At 50.8% G+C, this 16,580-nt stretch overlaps 1 protein-coding gene across 1 annotated transcript; it reads left to right on the top strand.

Moving 5' to 3' along the window:
- Positions 1,327–15,861, top strand: ADCK2 (aarF domain containing kinase 2). The gene is made up of 8 exons (XM_005679526.3): positions 1,327–2,259; positions 3,947–4,093; positions 6,250–6,378; positions 7,333–7,428; positions 7,572–7,823; positions 9,314–9,442; positions 10,190–10,243; positions 15,439–15,861. The coding sequence occupies exons 1-8, from the start codon at positions 1,327–1,329 to the stop codon at positions 15,577–15,579; spliced, it is 1,881 nt and encodes a 626-aa protein (XP_005679583.2). The 3' UTR covers positions 15,580–15,861.

Raw genomic sequence — 16,580 nt, 5'->3', positions numbered from 1 at the left:
AACTGTTCTGCCCTTTGGGACTCAGAGAAGGTCATGGAGGCTGGAGTCTTGCCTACAAGAAATGGGGGACAAAGAGACCTTCATGTCCAGGAGCCCCGCAGGGCATCGTCCCCATTGTTCCCTTCTTTCATGGTGAGATCTTCCTCAAAAGTGATGAGCCTGCAAGGTCAGGATGTGTGTTTCCATGTTCCCAGGACCTCGCACGGTAGATATTATTGAGCCTCGATAAATATTAGATGGAGTTTAAGAAATATAGACTTGGTTGAATGAATGATCACTCTTTCCGGAGCCACAGCCCCGGGTTCAAACACGTTCCCCAAATCAGGGCAGCCTGGGAATCTCGCTGTCCAAGGACAACACCCCCCACCCAGCTCCTCCCACCACCCTCCCGGTCCCGCTCAGTTGAAAACCAGACCTGTGTTCAGGAACCGGCTATCAATATCCCCGGCATTCCAGCGTTTCCACGCTCTTTGTAAGGAAAGCTACAATGTCATTGGAGAGACAGAGGCACAGTGGAGAGACCGGGTGTGGAGGGCGCCTTTGGCGTTAATTCTATTTGTGGGACCCCAGGACCCGAGGGCCGGGTGAATCTCTGCCGGAGTCTGGGTCGCGTTCGCTTTAAAGGGGCGGTTCCCGAGCCGGCGGGCGGGCGGTCCCGGAAGACGCGCTTCGCGCGGCCTGGGCTTCGGGATCCCTGCTCCCCGGCCCCCCCGGGTCCGGATCCCCGGTCCTCGGACCCCCGGCCCCTCTGGGTCCCGATCTCCGGTACTCCGCTCCGTGACCCTCCGCTCCCCTTCCCCGCCCCTGGCGCCCAGACCTCCAGTGCCCTTGGGACCTCGGCTCTCTGGAGCCCCCACCCGACTCCTCCCCACCGCGCGCTCGCTGCCCTGGTCCTCGACCATCGCGCTGCCCCCGCCCCCGGCCCCAGCTCTCCACCCCTCGCCTTATCTGGTTCTTCCTGACCCCCATCAGGCTCTCCGCACCGCGGCCCTCCGATCGGTGCCCCTCGCGCCCCTCTCCGCGCAGCCCTGCTGCGTCCTGGCCCTCGGCGGGTGCACTCTGGCGCCGGCGGGCGTGCGCGGTGACCCTGCGGTCGCCCGGCTCCGTCTCCGCCCGCGCGGCCACCTCGCGCAGGTCACGTCCCTGTCCTGAGGACTGCACACGGGCGGCCAGGTCTGCGCGCCCCCTTCATCTCGCTGCTGCCCCGCTGTTAAACGGAATACTCAGCGGAGGCCCGGACTCATGTCATCCTTGCGGAAAGAAGGAACATAGATGGGCCCTCCTTAAGTGGAGGCAGGCAGCCGAGGCCGTGACCTCTGGGAGAGGATGGTGACCCCCTGGCGCTTCTCTCTCAGGGTCTGCTTGGCGCACTTGAGAGGTTTTGCGCTCAGAAAGGAACTCGGCCTTCTGAGACCCTCTGGGGGCTGTCGCAAGGCTAGACTCTGTTGGCTTCTGCTTGGCACTTTGCCCAAACTCGTCTCCACCTGTGAGGACATTGGCAAGGGGGCTCCGGAGAGCGTACGTCGACAGACCACCAGTTGGAGTGACCTGGCTGAAAATGGGCCGCTGGAAAGAGTCCCTACGGAGGGGCGGCTGGGCTGGCTCCTCCTGCACGTGCGCATCTGGCTCAGAGCAGGGGCTCTCTTGGTGAAATTCTTCCCCCTCCTCCTGCTCTACCCCCTCACCTATCTGGCTCCCAGTGTCTCCAGTCTCTGGCTCCACCTGCTTCTGAAAGCCACCGAGACCTCGGGCCCCACCTACATCAAGCTGGGCCAATGGGCCAGCACTCGGCGGGATCTCTTCTCAGAGGCGTTCTGCGCCCAGTTCTCCAGGCTGCACGTCCAGGTGTCGCCCCATCCTTGGACTCACACCGAACACTTCCTGCGCCAGGCCTTTGGGGAGGATTGGGAGAGGGTCCTCTTCTTTGAGAAGCAGGAGCCAGTGGGTTCCGGCTGCGTGGCCCAAGTGTACAAAGCGCGAGCCAATCCTGCCTTCCTGGAGAACGACAGCATCCAGAGACTGGCTACGGCCTCCAGACTGCAGCTCTCCTCGGAAACTGGGGCAGCTGGGGGGCTGGGCGAGCTCTCTGGACGCCTGGAGAAGGCGGGGAGGCCTCAAGAGAGTCTTGCCGACCAGTCGTTTGTAGAAAGGCTGCTCTTCCCTAAAGCGGACCTGGTTGGATCCAATGCATCCTTGTCTCAGGCTTCAGGGACCGCCCATGAACAGGAGCCAGATCACCTCGTCCCCGTGGCCGTGAAAGTAAGTGTTCTGATGTTTGCAGCCAGGCCTCCCATCTCTAAAACCTCACCAACTCCATGGGGCTACCCAGGTCAGGATACAACCCTTTGCAAATTACCCCACGGTGCCTTCCGTTGATTTCTTTCACCTTGACCATTATCTGAGTACCTGTGACACACAAGCTGTTTGATTTCTTGGCTTGAAGGAGAGTGATGCGAATGGCCTGAAAAAGGAAGATGAAGAGGCTGTGGAGTTGGCTGTCTCTGCGGGGGGAGGACCCATCATCCATCCAGCTGACCTCTTGGCTCTGGGGTCAGGATAAATGGAAGACAGACTAGGTTAGGTGTTACTGTGGCAAGTCCAAGAGGGCAGCGTTCATTTTTACATCAGCTTCCTTCTCGGTTCATTTCCAGTTACCCCTGCCCGGCTCCATCATCTCTCCTCTCCACACCTTTCCATCCCTGATCCGAACACCCCCAGGAGAACTAGCGGATCCTAGTAGCCAATACCCTGGTGCTCTCACCCTCACAGAAAATCCCTCCCACGGGTGCCTCACTGAGACAGGCTGAATCATAATTTCCAAGGGGAGAGCCTGACCTGGCCTTTTATAATTGCTGCAAATGAGTCGCAACATCAGGCATGTTTAGGAAACACTTGTCCAAAGTATCTTGAAGTTTCCCTTTGCTCTGTGGGAGACTAAAGGAGTAGATGTGCCCATCAAGTCAGATGCTTTATTTCATATGTATGAGGTACCTGAGATGGGCATTTTTTTTTTTTAAACAGGTTCAAAAAAAATTTGCTTATTTATTTGGCTGTGCTGGTTCTTAGCTGTGGCACGCGGGATCTCCTTCCCCCACCAAGGGTTGAACCTGGGCCCCCTGCAGTGGGAGCCCAGAGACTTAGCCACTGGATCACCAAGGAAGTCCCTGTACTAGTTTTTCTTACATGTTTATTTACATTCCACTTTATTCTGAAAAGGATTTGTGGTGGAGGTAGAGGCTGTGATCTGCGTGTTTTAAATGATGGAACAGGAGGCTGAGAAGAGGCTGAGTGGCCAGTCCAGTTTCATACAGGAGATGAGTTGCAGAACTGGAGTGTCTGAAACCCAGAGCTCTTTCCATCTCACCTCTGGAGTCCTGTGACTCTAGAGCAGTATTTTGCAGGCTTGGGACTACCTGACCCAGTTACCTGGACACTCAGTAAAATGCAGATTTCCACCCCGCCTCCCAGCCAGTCTGATTCAGTAGGTCTTGGAGGAGCCTGGGGCTCCACACTTTTACCAAGCAGCCTATGTTGGCTTTTATGCTCGCTGATGTTTGGGAGCCGCTGATCTAAGCTCAGTGTATCTGGAAGGGAGGCCAACCTATTCTTCCCAGCAAAGCTGAGTGCCGCTCAGGGGAGCAGCCCTCCTGTCCCCTCAGGAAGGCACAAAGGAATGGGTGTTGGACCTGCTTCCTCTCGGCCATCTGATTGTCCTTTTTTTCTTTGCTGGGGAGGGGGTGGTGAGGGGGACGTTGCCTGCACCACAAGGCACATGTGACCTTCGTTTCTCAACCAGGGATCGAACCTGCACCCCCTGCATTGGAAGCACGGAGTCTTAACTGCTGAATTGCCAGGGAAGTCCCCTAGACCTCATTTGCCTCCCTGGCTAGGCAAATGTGCCCTCCTGATTGATCCCTCCTCTGTCTCACTGTTCCTCTCTTGGCAGGTGTTGCACCCTGGCCTGCTCGCTCAGGTGCAGATGGACCTGCTGCTGATGAAGATGGGCAGCCGGGTCCTCGCACTTTTGCCAGGAATCAAGTGGCTCAGCTTGCCTGAGATCGTGGAGGAATTTGAGAAGCTCATGGTGCAACAGGTGAATTCGCCTTCTCCCAATCGTAAATAGCACATGACAGTTTTTGCTGTTAGTAGCTGCTTAGTAAATGCTGAATGGATGAGCATTTTCCCAGGGCACTATGGCTAATGTAGAATATTAGTCAGGATAGGTGATGCTAGCTGATATAACAAAGAATATCCAAACCTCAGTGAGTTAAGGCAGCAAGGTTATTTCTTGCTATTCTGTGGAAGTTCCATGCAGGTAAACTGAGGGAGAAGGTGGGAGTTCCACTCCACTGTTATTCAGGGACCCAGTTTCCTCCAAAATTAGTCATCTAGGGTCAGTGTGGAGTGGGAAGAGAGACCATGAAGGGTCACGTAAAGGATTCTGTGGCCAGGCCTGGAAATGATGAACCTCACTTCTTCCCAGGCTACATGTCAGGCCCAGTGTAACTACAAGGGAACTTGGGGAAGGCGGTCTTGCATAGAGCCTGGGCTGCAAATGAAGAGTCTGGTGGAACAGATAGCATTGTCTGTGCTGCAGTCAATGGCCGCACTCCAGGAGGAGAAGAATCGGGGAAGTCACATACTGTGCCTTGGTTTTCCTTTGTTTCTGGGGTTTAATGAGTAGACAAGGGCCCTGTGCAGGGCCTTTGGGACACCTGTTTAAGGAAACAGACTCAGTAGACCCAGTGGAGTCACTCAGGGCTCCAAGGAGCCATCTGTGCTGGTTTCCTGGTGGTTGGCACAGAAATTGACAGGCTTTCAGAGGCCATGTGCCCAGTCTTCATTTATGTCATCTGACTTAGGGTTTTAAGCCCCAGTGATGTATTTTCATGTTTAGAAAGCTTGGCTTTATGATATGGAGGTGTCTCTTTTGATAATAAAAGAAAATTAAAACAGAAAAATAGCTGCTGTTCCACCACCCATGTTGGTGTTAATACTTTCAGTTCCACCAACCGCTTGAGCTTCAGTTCTGCTTCAAGAAGTCTGATATGCATTGTGAGATCCCATCACTTCAAGTTCAGACCTCTATAGCTCTACAACTCACCCCATTTTGCCTCAAAAATCAACTCTTCCTACCAGCTGTAGCTCTCGATGGTCTCATAATGCTGTCTGGCTTGAAAGCTTAGAGTCTGGGTGTAGGTAGGGGGATGTATGTTCATTTATAAATTCATACAACAAGTATTAAAAACTCTGTTAAGATCTGGTGAACTAAGAAAACACGTGGGGTTCCCTGAATCTCCTGTGATGGTGGGACCCAGTCCTGGCTGGGCAAATGTGCCCTCCTGATTGGTCCCAAGAAGTATATATTGGGAGGAGGAGGGCTGATGTGAAATATTTGTAGCACAAGTGCTGGTTACACTAGGAGTTCTTATGGGTTCAGCTGGGCTTAGCCGAGGCCCAGCAGAGGAAGTGGTTATTCCACCCTGCGGGTCCAGGCTCCCCAGACTTGAGCGGAGTCTTGAAAGGAGTGTCTGCAGTTAGACCCAATGGGGGAAGAACATTCCAGTCAGGTGGAGTACAGAAGGCACTCAGAGGGGAAGTGTTAGGCGGGCTGGGACATTCCTGGTCTACAGATTGGGTGCAGCCGGAGTTTGGGGCTGTGAAAGAAGGAGGCTGTATCACAAGAGATGAACCTGGAGGGAGAAGCTGGGCCCAGACCATGTCCTACCTTGGACGTCATCCTAACCAATGCAGGCTCCATCCTGCAGGTGGTGGGGGGCACCAGCAGATGAATTATAGAGAGGGGAGGTGGGGGACAGGGAGCCCAACTAAGACACCTCTGTTGGGGTTCAGGTGACTGGTTTCGAGTCACCTTGGGAGGAACAGCGGTGTAGAAAAGAACAGCTCTGAGCATGAGGGCTGCAGAGCTGATGGCAGCGGGTCTCCCATGGGTGTGAAGGGTGAGAGAGAAGGAATCCTCTGCAGGGACTCCTGGGGGCTGGGTGAATGTGAACTCTGGAAAGTTCTCCAGTGTCTCTGCTATCTGCAGCTTGGAGTCATGTGGTGGGGAGGGATAGGGGGTCGGGACTTTCGGGGCAGCCCTCACCCGCAAGTGTCCTGGGAGTTCTGCAGGTTAGCTGGGGCAGGCAGGTGAGTCTCAGGCTCTGCCAGCTCTTGGGGGGGGTTCAGCGTTGCTGTCCCTGGCCCAGACTACCCCCTCCCTCACCTCTTCTCTCCACTTATCTGCAGATCGACCTACGGTACGAGGCTCGGAATCTCGAACTCTTCCAGTGCAACTTCCTGAATGTGAACTCCGTCAAATTCCCCACGCCTCTGCGTCCCTTCGTCACCAAGGATGTCCTGGTGGAGACATACGAAGTAAGAATGAGAGCTTCCCTAGTCGTTTGCCCTTTACTCACAGCCAGGTTGTCTCTACTGCACAGGAAGGCTTGAGTCTGAGAGGGGTTTGGAGCCGCCTGAGGGTGGGAGGTAGGGCAGCAAGGCGGGAAGAGCCTGGCCCTGCCCTCAGACTTGCTGGAAGTCTGCTCTGCCAATTGTATCTGATTCGGGTTTTTCCCTACGCTGTTACAAAAAACCCGAATGACTTTTTTGGCCAACCCACTATTTACTGGGTGGCTTCAGTTACCTCCTGTAGAACAGCAGGATACCCCTCCTGCCTCGTAGGAGTCAATGGCACATTGAATGCAAGATGCCCTCCACACAGAGGAAGGGCCTCATGGCCTTAGCTGTCTTCTGGTCCAGCTTCCTTGGTAAAGATGGTAATGAGACCCAGGGGAGTGGCCTGAATGACCCACTGTTACTAGCTGTGTGACTTTGAGCAAGTTACTTAAACTCTGTGGGCTTTAGTTCTTTAATTTGTCAATTAAGGATTACAGGATCTATCTCAACAGGCTGCTTTGACAATTAAATAACCGACCTGTATCAAGTGCCTATGGAACAGCTCCCCTTTCTTCTCTCTTCCTTTTCTTTCTCCTCCAGTGAGGTCACAGAGCTCCTTCGTGTCCCTGTTGGCTGATTCTTGACTAGAAACAAGCTCACCCTGACCTCACAGCCTTTCTTACCTATGGGTGGCAGTCAGTGGGTTTCCTCCCTGGGGAACCTATAGGACTTGTTGAGACAGAAGGGAAGCGTAAATGTCGACTACAACTCACTTGTGGGTGACGGATTCATAGGTGTTCTAGAAAAGGAAAAACGCTTCGGGTCGCTCCCCAGTCAGAGGGAAGGCAGGGCCTGTGTGTCCCCCGGAGGATGAGGAGCCGCGCAGTCGCGGGCTGTGCGGCTGAAGCAGTTCTCACCCCGTCTTCCTCACAGGAGAGTGTGCCCGTGTCCAGCTACCAGCACGCAGGGATTCCCTTGGACGTGAAGAGGAAGATTGCGCAGCTGGGGATCAACATGCTCCTGAAGATGGTGAGCTCACGATGGGGAGCCTCTCCGCCTTGTCCTGGATCTCCGGGAACTCGCCGTCACCCTGGAAGCTTTTTTGTGCATGGCCTGGTGGAGATGGGATGGTGAGGCTGACTCAGCCTGGAGTAGCTCTGGTCTCTCTGCAGATATTTGTGGACAACTTCGTCCACGCGGACCTTCACCCCGGGAACATCCTCGTCCAGGGCGCCGACGGTCTCGCCCAGAGCCCAGAGGCGCGGCTACAGCGGGTGGACGTCTGCGAGGCTCTGGCAGTGGCTGTGTCGCCGGCCCGCTGCCCGCTGCGCCTGGTGCTGCTGGACGCTGGCATCGTGGCCGAGCTGCAGGCCGCCGACCTGAGGAACTTCCGGGCTGTCTTCATGGCTGTGGCCATGGGCCAGGTGAGGCCCGCCAGGCCCTGGAGGGGAGGGGAGGGGCGGGGTTGGAGCCGAGTTTTTTTTTTAACCACCGGCCTCCTCAGGGTTTGTCATTCTTGTTAATGCTGGCATTTGCCAAGGGTGCTCCCGAGAGAGGAAGGAGGGAGGAGGAAGAGGAGCCCAGATGAAGCCACTGAGGGTCCGTAGACAGAACAGGCTTGTTCCTGGCAGCTCATGGTTTAGGATGATGGGAAGAAATGCCTCCTTCTCAAGTGATGTTCTGGTGGTTTCTGTTCCTTTCTCAGTCACTATACATTTGGGCTTTGGAAATGCTAGCTTCTTGACTAACAGCGGCCCCAAGTGTGTGCTATCTGCTCTGAGAAGGTGGGGCTGGAAAGAAGCAGCGGCTCAGGGAACCTACTCTCCAGGTGTGGGAAGACACCTAGGGCAGGAGGAGATGACTAGTTTTCACTTCTCATCCCACTCCTCTGAGGGGCTCCTGTGGTTGAGAATTATTATTTAGGAAAAGGGACTCAGCGAAACCTCTATGAGAGTCAGCCTAAAGTGCCACATCAAGGGGGGCAGTGAATTCTCCAGCAGGAAAGACCCGGGAAAGACGGCGCTGGACGGACTTCCCTGGTGGTCCGCACTCCCAGTGCAGGGGGCCTGGCTTCAGTTCCTGGTCAGGGAAATAGATCCCACATGCCGGGACTAAGAGTCTGCATGCCGTAACCAAAGGTCCCTTGTGCCACAACTAAGACCTGATGCGGGAAAATAAAACAAAACCTGGGAAAAAAGGGCAAAATTGAGAGACGCCCCTGCTTAGGAGGCTTCTGGGGTGGAGGGGGGGGTGGTGGTGGGTAGACCAGAGGCTTGAGTCTGAGCCAGTTTGAAAGTGTCCCCTGGGCAAAGGCTAAAGACCGAGGTGCAGTGGTGGGTGGGGGCTGGGAGGTGCTCCTCTGCACAGGTTTGGGCAAAGGAAGAAGGTCACAGTCAAGGAGGAAGAGCTTGGCTCCCTGGCCATGACCAAGGGGCCCAGGTGGGTGTTAGGAAGACCTTGGAGCATCCTGGGTGGAGGAGGAGCCAGCAGGCTGTGAGTGGGGAATTCTGCTGGGGCAGGAAGACCGCCCTCGAGGAGTCTGTCCTGGAGGCAGGCCTCTAGGCCAGGCCGGTTAGTTGGCAAGCACTGCTGTGAGGAGCGTGAGCAGCAGGGCCCAGGCGCGGCCACTGGGCCTGTGTGGCCTCAGAGACAAAGGAGACCACGCAGCTCCGGCCTCTGATTGTGCTGAGCACAGGTGGGGCCTTGCTGACCGAGAGAAGCAGCAAAAGGCTTTGATTGATGACCAGGTATTATTGGAAGGCAGCGAGGTAAAGTTTAAAATGGATGGGGAGGTGGGGCGCAAAAGCAGAAGGGTAGAGAAACTGGGGTGGAAAGAACTAGGATCTGAAGACGTTTGGGCAGAGAATCCAGGATTAGGCCCTCTTGATTCTAGCATGTTTTTTCCATCTTCCAGGGCCAAAGGGTGGCTGAGCTCATCCTGCACCACGCCCGGGCCAGCGAGTGCGAGGACGTGGAGGGATTTAAGGCTGAGATGGCCCGGCTGGTGACCCAGGCCAGGAAGAACACCATTACCCTGGAAAAGGTAAGCAGGCCACTGGAGGGCTGGGGTCCTGGGGTGTTAACCAAACTTGCCCTTGGACAGCGCAAACTGCAGGTCTAAGGGAGAGGTCATGGGGAGAGGTCTTGAGGGGACTTGAGTTTTTCTTTTTTAAATTTATTTATTTTTAATTGAAGGATAATTGCTTATCCAATATTATATTGATTTTTGCCATACATAACATGAATTGTCCATAGGTATACATACGTCCCCTCCCTCTTGAACCTCGCTCCCACCTCCTACCCCATGGCTTGAGTTTTAAGGCAGATAAAGAACAAACCTTTTCCTCTGCCCACATCTTCCATCTGAGCCACCAGGGAAGCCGTTACCTGAAGTGGAGCCCACTTTGAATTCTGGACACAGTTCTAACAAAGCTGATTTTTCTTCCCAAGTTCATTCCCAAGTCTACTCTAGCTGGATCGAGTCAGAACAAGAGGTGGCCCCCGGGCAGTGAGGAGTGGCAGCTGCCTGTCTTATTTATTCCAATGTGATTTCTGTATGTGCCGGGCATGCTGGGGAAGAGGCCTCCAGGCTGGTTCTCCTGGCGGGGCGGTGGTCTTTGAACTCAGTCATGAGATGGAAGTTGGGCTTGTGTGAATGTAGTCCTTTTGGGGATTTGTCAGGCAGTCCATTTCCGATCACTGGTGTGTGTGGGTGTGGGTGTGGGTGAGGGGCAGGTAAGGGAGAGAAGTGGTTCCCGGTAGCTCTCAGGCTCTTTGTTCTGTTTTCCAGCTTCAAGTTTCCAGCCTTCTCTCGAATGTCTTTAAGTTGCTGATGACTCACAAGGTGAGGCCTGGGCGGGGAGCTTGCGCTCTGGTCAGGCAGGAGGGAGGTCTGTGGGGAAGGCAAGTGGCCTCAGGGTTGTGGCAGGTTTTTCTCTTTTAGAGAAAGGGAGATCTCTTCTAGAAATGTTCTGCACGCCGATCCCTCTGCTGAGAGTGCTGTTTCTACTCCCTGATGTCCAGCAAGGTTTTTCTTTGATCCCATTGTAACCCTACATTGGTGGGGTTTTGGGGGAAAAACTTTATGCTTTCTAAGAGTTTTGACAAGTTCTATTTTAAAAATGAACTTAATCTCATGTTAGGATTAGGGAAAGCTTTCATCATTGCTGGGGGCTGGCTTGGAGAGAACTGGGAATGAAAACACACTCCTGGGAGTTCCTTTGCTCAGGACAAGGGAGGGTGAGGCTCATAGCCAGCTCGGTGCCCACCAGCTCTGACCTGGGCAGCCTCTCCAAGTCCCCGGAGGCTGCCAGGAGGGCCAGGTGAGGCCATGACATGGTGATCAGTGCGCTTTGACCTCCCTTTAGCCATCTAATTCAGTTGTATAACATCTATTAGTATCTGATTTAATCCCAACATTCCTTGAGGCTGGCACCAAGCAACTCGCTCTGGCCCCTGAAGCCACCTGACCAGGGAGCCCCACTTCCAGTGACTTTGTTCTTTAGTCCTGGGGCTCCCATTGGTACACAGCCTTCCTCACACACTGTGTGGGACACACGGTTGCCAGTGCTTTAGATGTTTGCTGTTGTCATTGTGATTCCTAAGAGAGGAGAGCAGAGAGAGGGCCAAGTACAGCCATTCTCTTCAAATATTTCACCAGGCACTTAATTTTAAAATAATTAAAAATTTTAAAACTATGGTTAAAAACTAATATACAGTTTACCCGTGCCCGCCTCCAAGTGTCAACCACATCCACACAGTTGTATAACAGATCTCTAGATCTCTAATAAAACCCTGTTCCTACTGAACAAAAACTCCATGTCTCTCTTCCCTGAGCCCCTGGCAAGCACCAGGTCCATGGTTTTGATGACTCTTGATTTTTCCTATAAGTAGGATCATATGGTGTTTGTCCTTCCGTGACTGGCTTATTTCACTCAATGGAGTATTCTTGAGGTTCATGCATGTTGTAGCAGATGACAGGATTTCCTTTTTAAAGACTAAATAATATTCCATAGTATGTATTTAACCATATTTTCTTTATTTGTTCATCCTCTGATGGACATTTGGGCCACTTGTACTTCTTGGCTACTAAGAACAATGCTGCAGTGAACACCAGTATGCAAATATTTCTTTGAGATCCTGGTTTCAAATTCTTTTGGACATTTATACAGAATTGGGATTGCTAGATGATATAGGTTTTAAAATTTTTTTATTGAAGTATAGATTTATACAGGGCTTCCCTGGTGGCTCAGAGGGTAAAGTGTCTGTCTGCAATGTGGGAGACCTGGGTTCCATCCCTGGGTTGGGAAGATCCCCTGGAGAAGGAATGGCAGTCCAGTCCAGTATTCTTGCTTGGAGAATCCCATGGATGGAGGAGCCTGGTAGGCTACAGTCCACAGGGTCACAAAGGGTTGGACACGTCTGAGCGGCTTCACTTTCTTATAGATTTATACATATTATTATTATATATATATTTTTAGCTTTTAAGGAAGCTCCATACTGTTTTCCAGTTCAGTTCAGTTCAGTTGCTCAGTCGTGTCCGACTCTTTGTGACCCCATGAATTGCAGCACGCCAGGCGTCCCTGTCCATCACCAACTCCCGGAGTTCACTCAGACTCACGTCCATCAAGTCAGTGATGCCATCCAGCCATCTCATCCTCTGTCATCCCCTTCTCCTGCCCTCAATCCCTCCCAGCATCAGAGTCTTTTTCCAGTGAGTCAACTCTTCGCATGAGGTGGCCAAAGTACTGGAGTTTCAGCTTTAGCATCATTCCTTCCAAAGAAATCCCAGGGCTGATCTCCTTCAGAATGGATTGGTTGGATCTCCTTGCAGTCCAAGGGACTCTCAAGAGTCTTCTCCAACACCACAGTTCAAAAGCATCAATTCTTCGGTGCTCAGCCTTCACAGTCCAACTCTCACATCCATACATGACCACAGGAAAAACCATAGCCTTGACTAGATGGACCTTAGTCGGCAAAGTAATATCTCTGCTTTTCAATATGCTATCTTGGTTGGTCATAACTTTTCTTCCAAGGAGTAAGCGTCTTTTAATTTCACGGCTGCAGTCACCATCTGCAGTGATTTTGGAGCCCCGAAAAAATAAAGTCTGACACTGTTTCCCCATCTATTTCCCATGAAGTGATGGGACCGGATGCCAAAGTCTACACAATTTTACACTCCCACCATGAGTGTGCATATATAACATGTTGCTTTCTTCTGATTTGCTCATCTGACCCCTCAGACAACTTTTTGGGCCTTAACTGAGACAAAGACCCTTTAACTTTCATCAAAGGTTATTTCCCCATGAGCCATCCTTCCGTTTCCTGACCTGTCCACCTGAAAGCAGATTCCTGTTCTAGGTTTAAATCCTGGCTCAACTCTTCCTCATGTGGGCTTCCCTGGTGGCTCAGTGGTTAAGAAGCCTCTTGTCAATGCAGGAGACATAAGTTCAACTCCTAGTTTGGGAAGATCCCCTGGAGAAGGGAATGGCTACCCCCTCCAGTATTCTTGCGTGGGAAATCCCATGGACAGAGGAGCCTGGCGGGCTATAGTCCATGGGATCCCAAAAGAGTCGAACATGACTTAGTGACTAAAACAAACAACAGACTCCTCTTCACCCAGAGGACTTGAGCAAATCACTCAGCTGCCCTGAGCCTTAGCTTCCTTATCTACTGAATGGGCATAATGAAGTACTTTTGAGGATTAACTGGGTAATCCATGTAAACTATTATTACTGTTAACCTGGCTCCAAAGGGGAAGAAACCCTGCTCTATTTGAGCAAAGCCAAATGTGCTTGGTCTCAAAAAGACTACTGTGGATTTCGAAGAATGATCCATATTTAGATTTATAGTTTCTGGTAGTGTTTGTTGTTTAGTCAATAAGTTGTATCTGACTCTGTGTGACCCATAGCCTGTAGCCCACCAGGCTCCTCTGTCCATGGAATTCTCTAGGCAAGAATACTGGAGTGGTAGCCATTCCCTTCTCCAGGGGATCTTCCCAACCCAAGGATTGAACCCAAGTCTCCTGTATTGGCAGGCAGGTTCTTTACTGCTGAGCCACCAGGGAAGCCCAGTTTCTAGTGTACCTGTGAACTTTTCACTTTAGTATTTTTTAAGTCATCCACACTCACACACCTCCCTTAAAGAAGAGCTGTATACACTGCATCCCCAGATGTTTTCTTACTATTTCTAGTGGGTGGGGGGTTGGGTGAATAGATGAGATGGTGGGGAAAATGACTGGATAGGGAAAAGAACGTTCAGTTCAGTTCAGTCACTCAGTCATATCTGACTCTTTGCTACCCCATGGACCATAGCACGCCAGGCTTCTCTGTCCATCACCAACTCCTGGAGCTTACTCAGACTCATGTCCATTGAGTCAGTGATGCCATCCAACCATCTCATCCTCTGTCCTCCCATTCTCCTCCTGCCTTTAATCTTTCCCAGCATCAGGGTCTTTACCAATGAGTCAGTTCTTCATATCAGGTGGCCAAAGTATTGAAGTTTCAGCTTCAGCATCAGTCCTTGCAATGAATACTCAGGACTGATTTCCTTAGGATGGACTGGTTGGACTCTCAAGGAACTCTCAAGAGTCTTCTCCAACACCACAGTTCAAAAGCATCAATTCTTCAGTGCTCAGCTTTCTTTATAGTCCAACTCCCACATCCATACATGACCACTGGAAAAACTATAACTTTGACCAGACAGACCGACCTTTGTTGGCAAAGTAATGTCTCTGCTTTTGAATATGCCGTCTGGGTTGGTCATAACTTTTCTTCCAAGGAGCAAGTGTCTTTTAATTTCATGGCTGCAGTCACCATGTGCAGTGACTTTGGAGCCCAGAAAAAATAAAGTCTTTCACTGTTTCCACTGTTTCCCCATCTATTTGCCATGGAGTGATGGGACTGGATGCTGTGATCCTAGTTTTATAAATGTTGAGTTTCAAGCCAACTTTTTCACTCTTCTTCGCTTTCATCAAGAGGCTCTTTAGTTCTTCTTCACTTTCTGCCATAAGGGTGGTGTCATCTGTGTATCTGAGATTATGGATATTTCTCCTGGCAATCTTGATTCGAGCTTGTGCTTCATCCAGCTAATTAAGCAGGGTGTACAAGGTTAATTAGCCTCGATGTACTCCTTTCCCAATTTGGAACCAGTCTGTTGTTCCAAGTCCAGTTCTAACTGTTGCTTCTTGACCTGCATACAAATTTCCCAGGAGGCAGGTCAGGTGGTCTGGTATTTCCATCTCTTGAAGAATTTTCCAGTTTGTTGTGATCCACACAGTCAAAGACTTTGGCACAGTCAATAAAGCAGAAATGGATGTTTTTCTGGAACTCTCTTACTTTTTCGATGATCCAGCGGATGTTGGCAATTTGATCTCTGGTTCCTCTGCCTTTTCTAAATCCAGCTTGAATGTCTGGAAGTTCACAGTTCATGTACTGTTGAAGCCTGGCTTGGAGAATTTTGAGCATGACCTTGCTAGCATGTGAGATAAGTGCAATTGTGTGGTAGTGGGAACATTCTTTGGCATTGTCTTTCTTTGGGATTAGAATGAAACCTGACCTTTTCCAGTCCTGTGGCCACTGCTGAGTTTTCCAAATTTGCTGGCATATTGAGTGCAGCACTTTCAGAGCCTCATCTTTCAGGATTTGAAATAGCTCAACTGGAATTCCATCATCTCCACTAGCTTTGTTTGTAGTGATGCTTCTTCCTAAGGTCCACTTGACTTCGCATTCCAGGATGTCTGGCTGTAGGTGAGTGGTCACACCATTGTGGTTTTCTGGGTCATGAAGATCTGGGTTATACAGTGTATTCTTAGAAAATATACATTTCTGGGTCCTGAAGTGTATTCTTGCCACTTCTTCTTAATATCTTCTGTTTCTGTTAGGTCCATACCATATCTGTCCTTTATCTGTAAGAATGTTACATAGATGATAAAAATCATCTGGGCAGGCGCACGATGTCAGGAGTGGATGTTGCTCTGTTAACTCAGGATACTCTCCGTCTATCCGTGGGCTTCAGAAAGAACCCGTTTCTCTGTTTCAGGTAAAGCTTGAGAGCAACTTTGCCTCAATCGTGTTTGCCATCATGGTGCTGGAGGGGCTTGGCCGCTCACTGGACCCTAAACTGGACATCCTGGAGGCAGCGAAGCCCTTCCTTCTAAAAGGACTAGTGACCTCCCGCTGAGAGCAGCAGTGGGGGATTCCTCTCGGAACAAGAGGCCGCTCCCAACAGCCTCTCCTGTGGCAGCTTGGACGTCCTAGAACTGGGATTGTGGAGGGCCTGCCGCTGTGTTTCACCCTGGTTTGGTTTCAAGCATCTGTTTCCAAAGGTCTGGGATTGCTGGGGAAGTGAAAGGAGGAAGGGTCCTGACAGCTCAGGCATGGAAGGGCCTGGTGTCAGAGAAACTGTTACAGGGAAAACATTCTCTGGAGGAGGACGAATAAACTTAGTTATTTTGTTTTCTGGGTTTTTTCTCTTCTCTTCTTAACCTCCGTACTCCTGGATCAGGTTGGTCTTCCTGGTCCTTTCCAGACTCTGATATTTAGGTTAGAAAATGTCACAGAACCCTGTAGACCCATGGTTTCCAAATTTTGGGGCGGCGTGGCACATACCATGCAAGATCTTAGTTTCCTGACCAGGGATTGAACCCATGCCCTCAGCACCGAGTCCTAACCACTAAACCACCAGGGAATCCCCCCAAGTATTTTGTGTTGTTTTTATGTTTTGTTTTTCCCCCTCAAATGTTTTGATTATGTGCCCTGTGGGTAAAAGATTGCATATATTTATATATACATTCACATATAATTTATTTACAAGGTTTATACAGGTTCTACCATCACCAGCAAATCTCTGAAGACACAGCTTACACTTAGGGCATGTTTCACTGTATCTCAAATTATCCTTTTGATAATTAAAATCTTTTTTACCAATCTTGCTAAATTTTATTATAATGTAAAAGAAAAAAAAAACAATGATAAATGGTTAATGTGACATACTAGAGACAGGAACAGAGTCAGCTCCACTATTTTTCATAAAGTTTCCCTGTGCTCACATATTAGCATTTAGATACTGGTTTTTCTGAGCATTCTACAGAGCTAATTTTGGTTAATATTAACAAATAGATAATATAGTCAGTACATTCCTGTTAGAGCTTCCCTGGTGGCTCAGACGCTAAAGAATCTGCC

Source organism: Capra hircus, chromosome 4 (genome assembly GCF_001704415.2).
Source record: "Capra hircus breed San Clemente chromosome 4, ASM170441v1, whole genome shotgun sequence".
Lineage (NCBI taxonomy): Eukaryota > Metazoa > Chordata > Mammalia > Artiodactyla > Bovidae > Capra > Capra hircus.
This window is presented reverse-complemented; position numbering and strand designations above follow the sequence as displayed.

What these genes read in the sequence shown, in the direction of transcription:
- ADCK2 (XM_005679526.3), top strand. Translation starts at nt 1,327, where the DNA reads ATGGTGACCCCCTGGCGCTTCTCTCTCAGGGTCTGCTTGGCGCACTTG. An exon ending in TGGCTGTGGCCATGGGCCAG is followed by an intron (nt 7,824 to 9,313) that starts GTGAGGCCCGCC and finishes TCCATCTTCCAG; the next exon opens with GGCCAAAGGGTGGCTGAGCT. An exon ending in AGTTGCTGATGACTCACAAG is followed by an intron (nt 10,244 to 15,438) that starts GTGAGGCCTGGG and finishes TCTCTGTTTCAG; the next exon opens with GTAAAGCTTGAGAGCAACTT.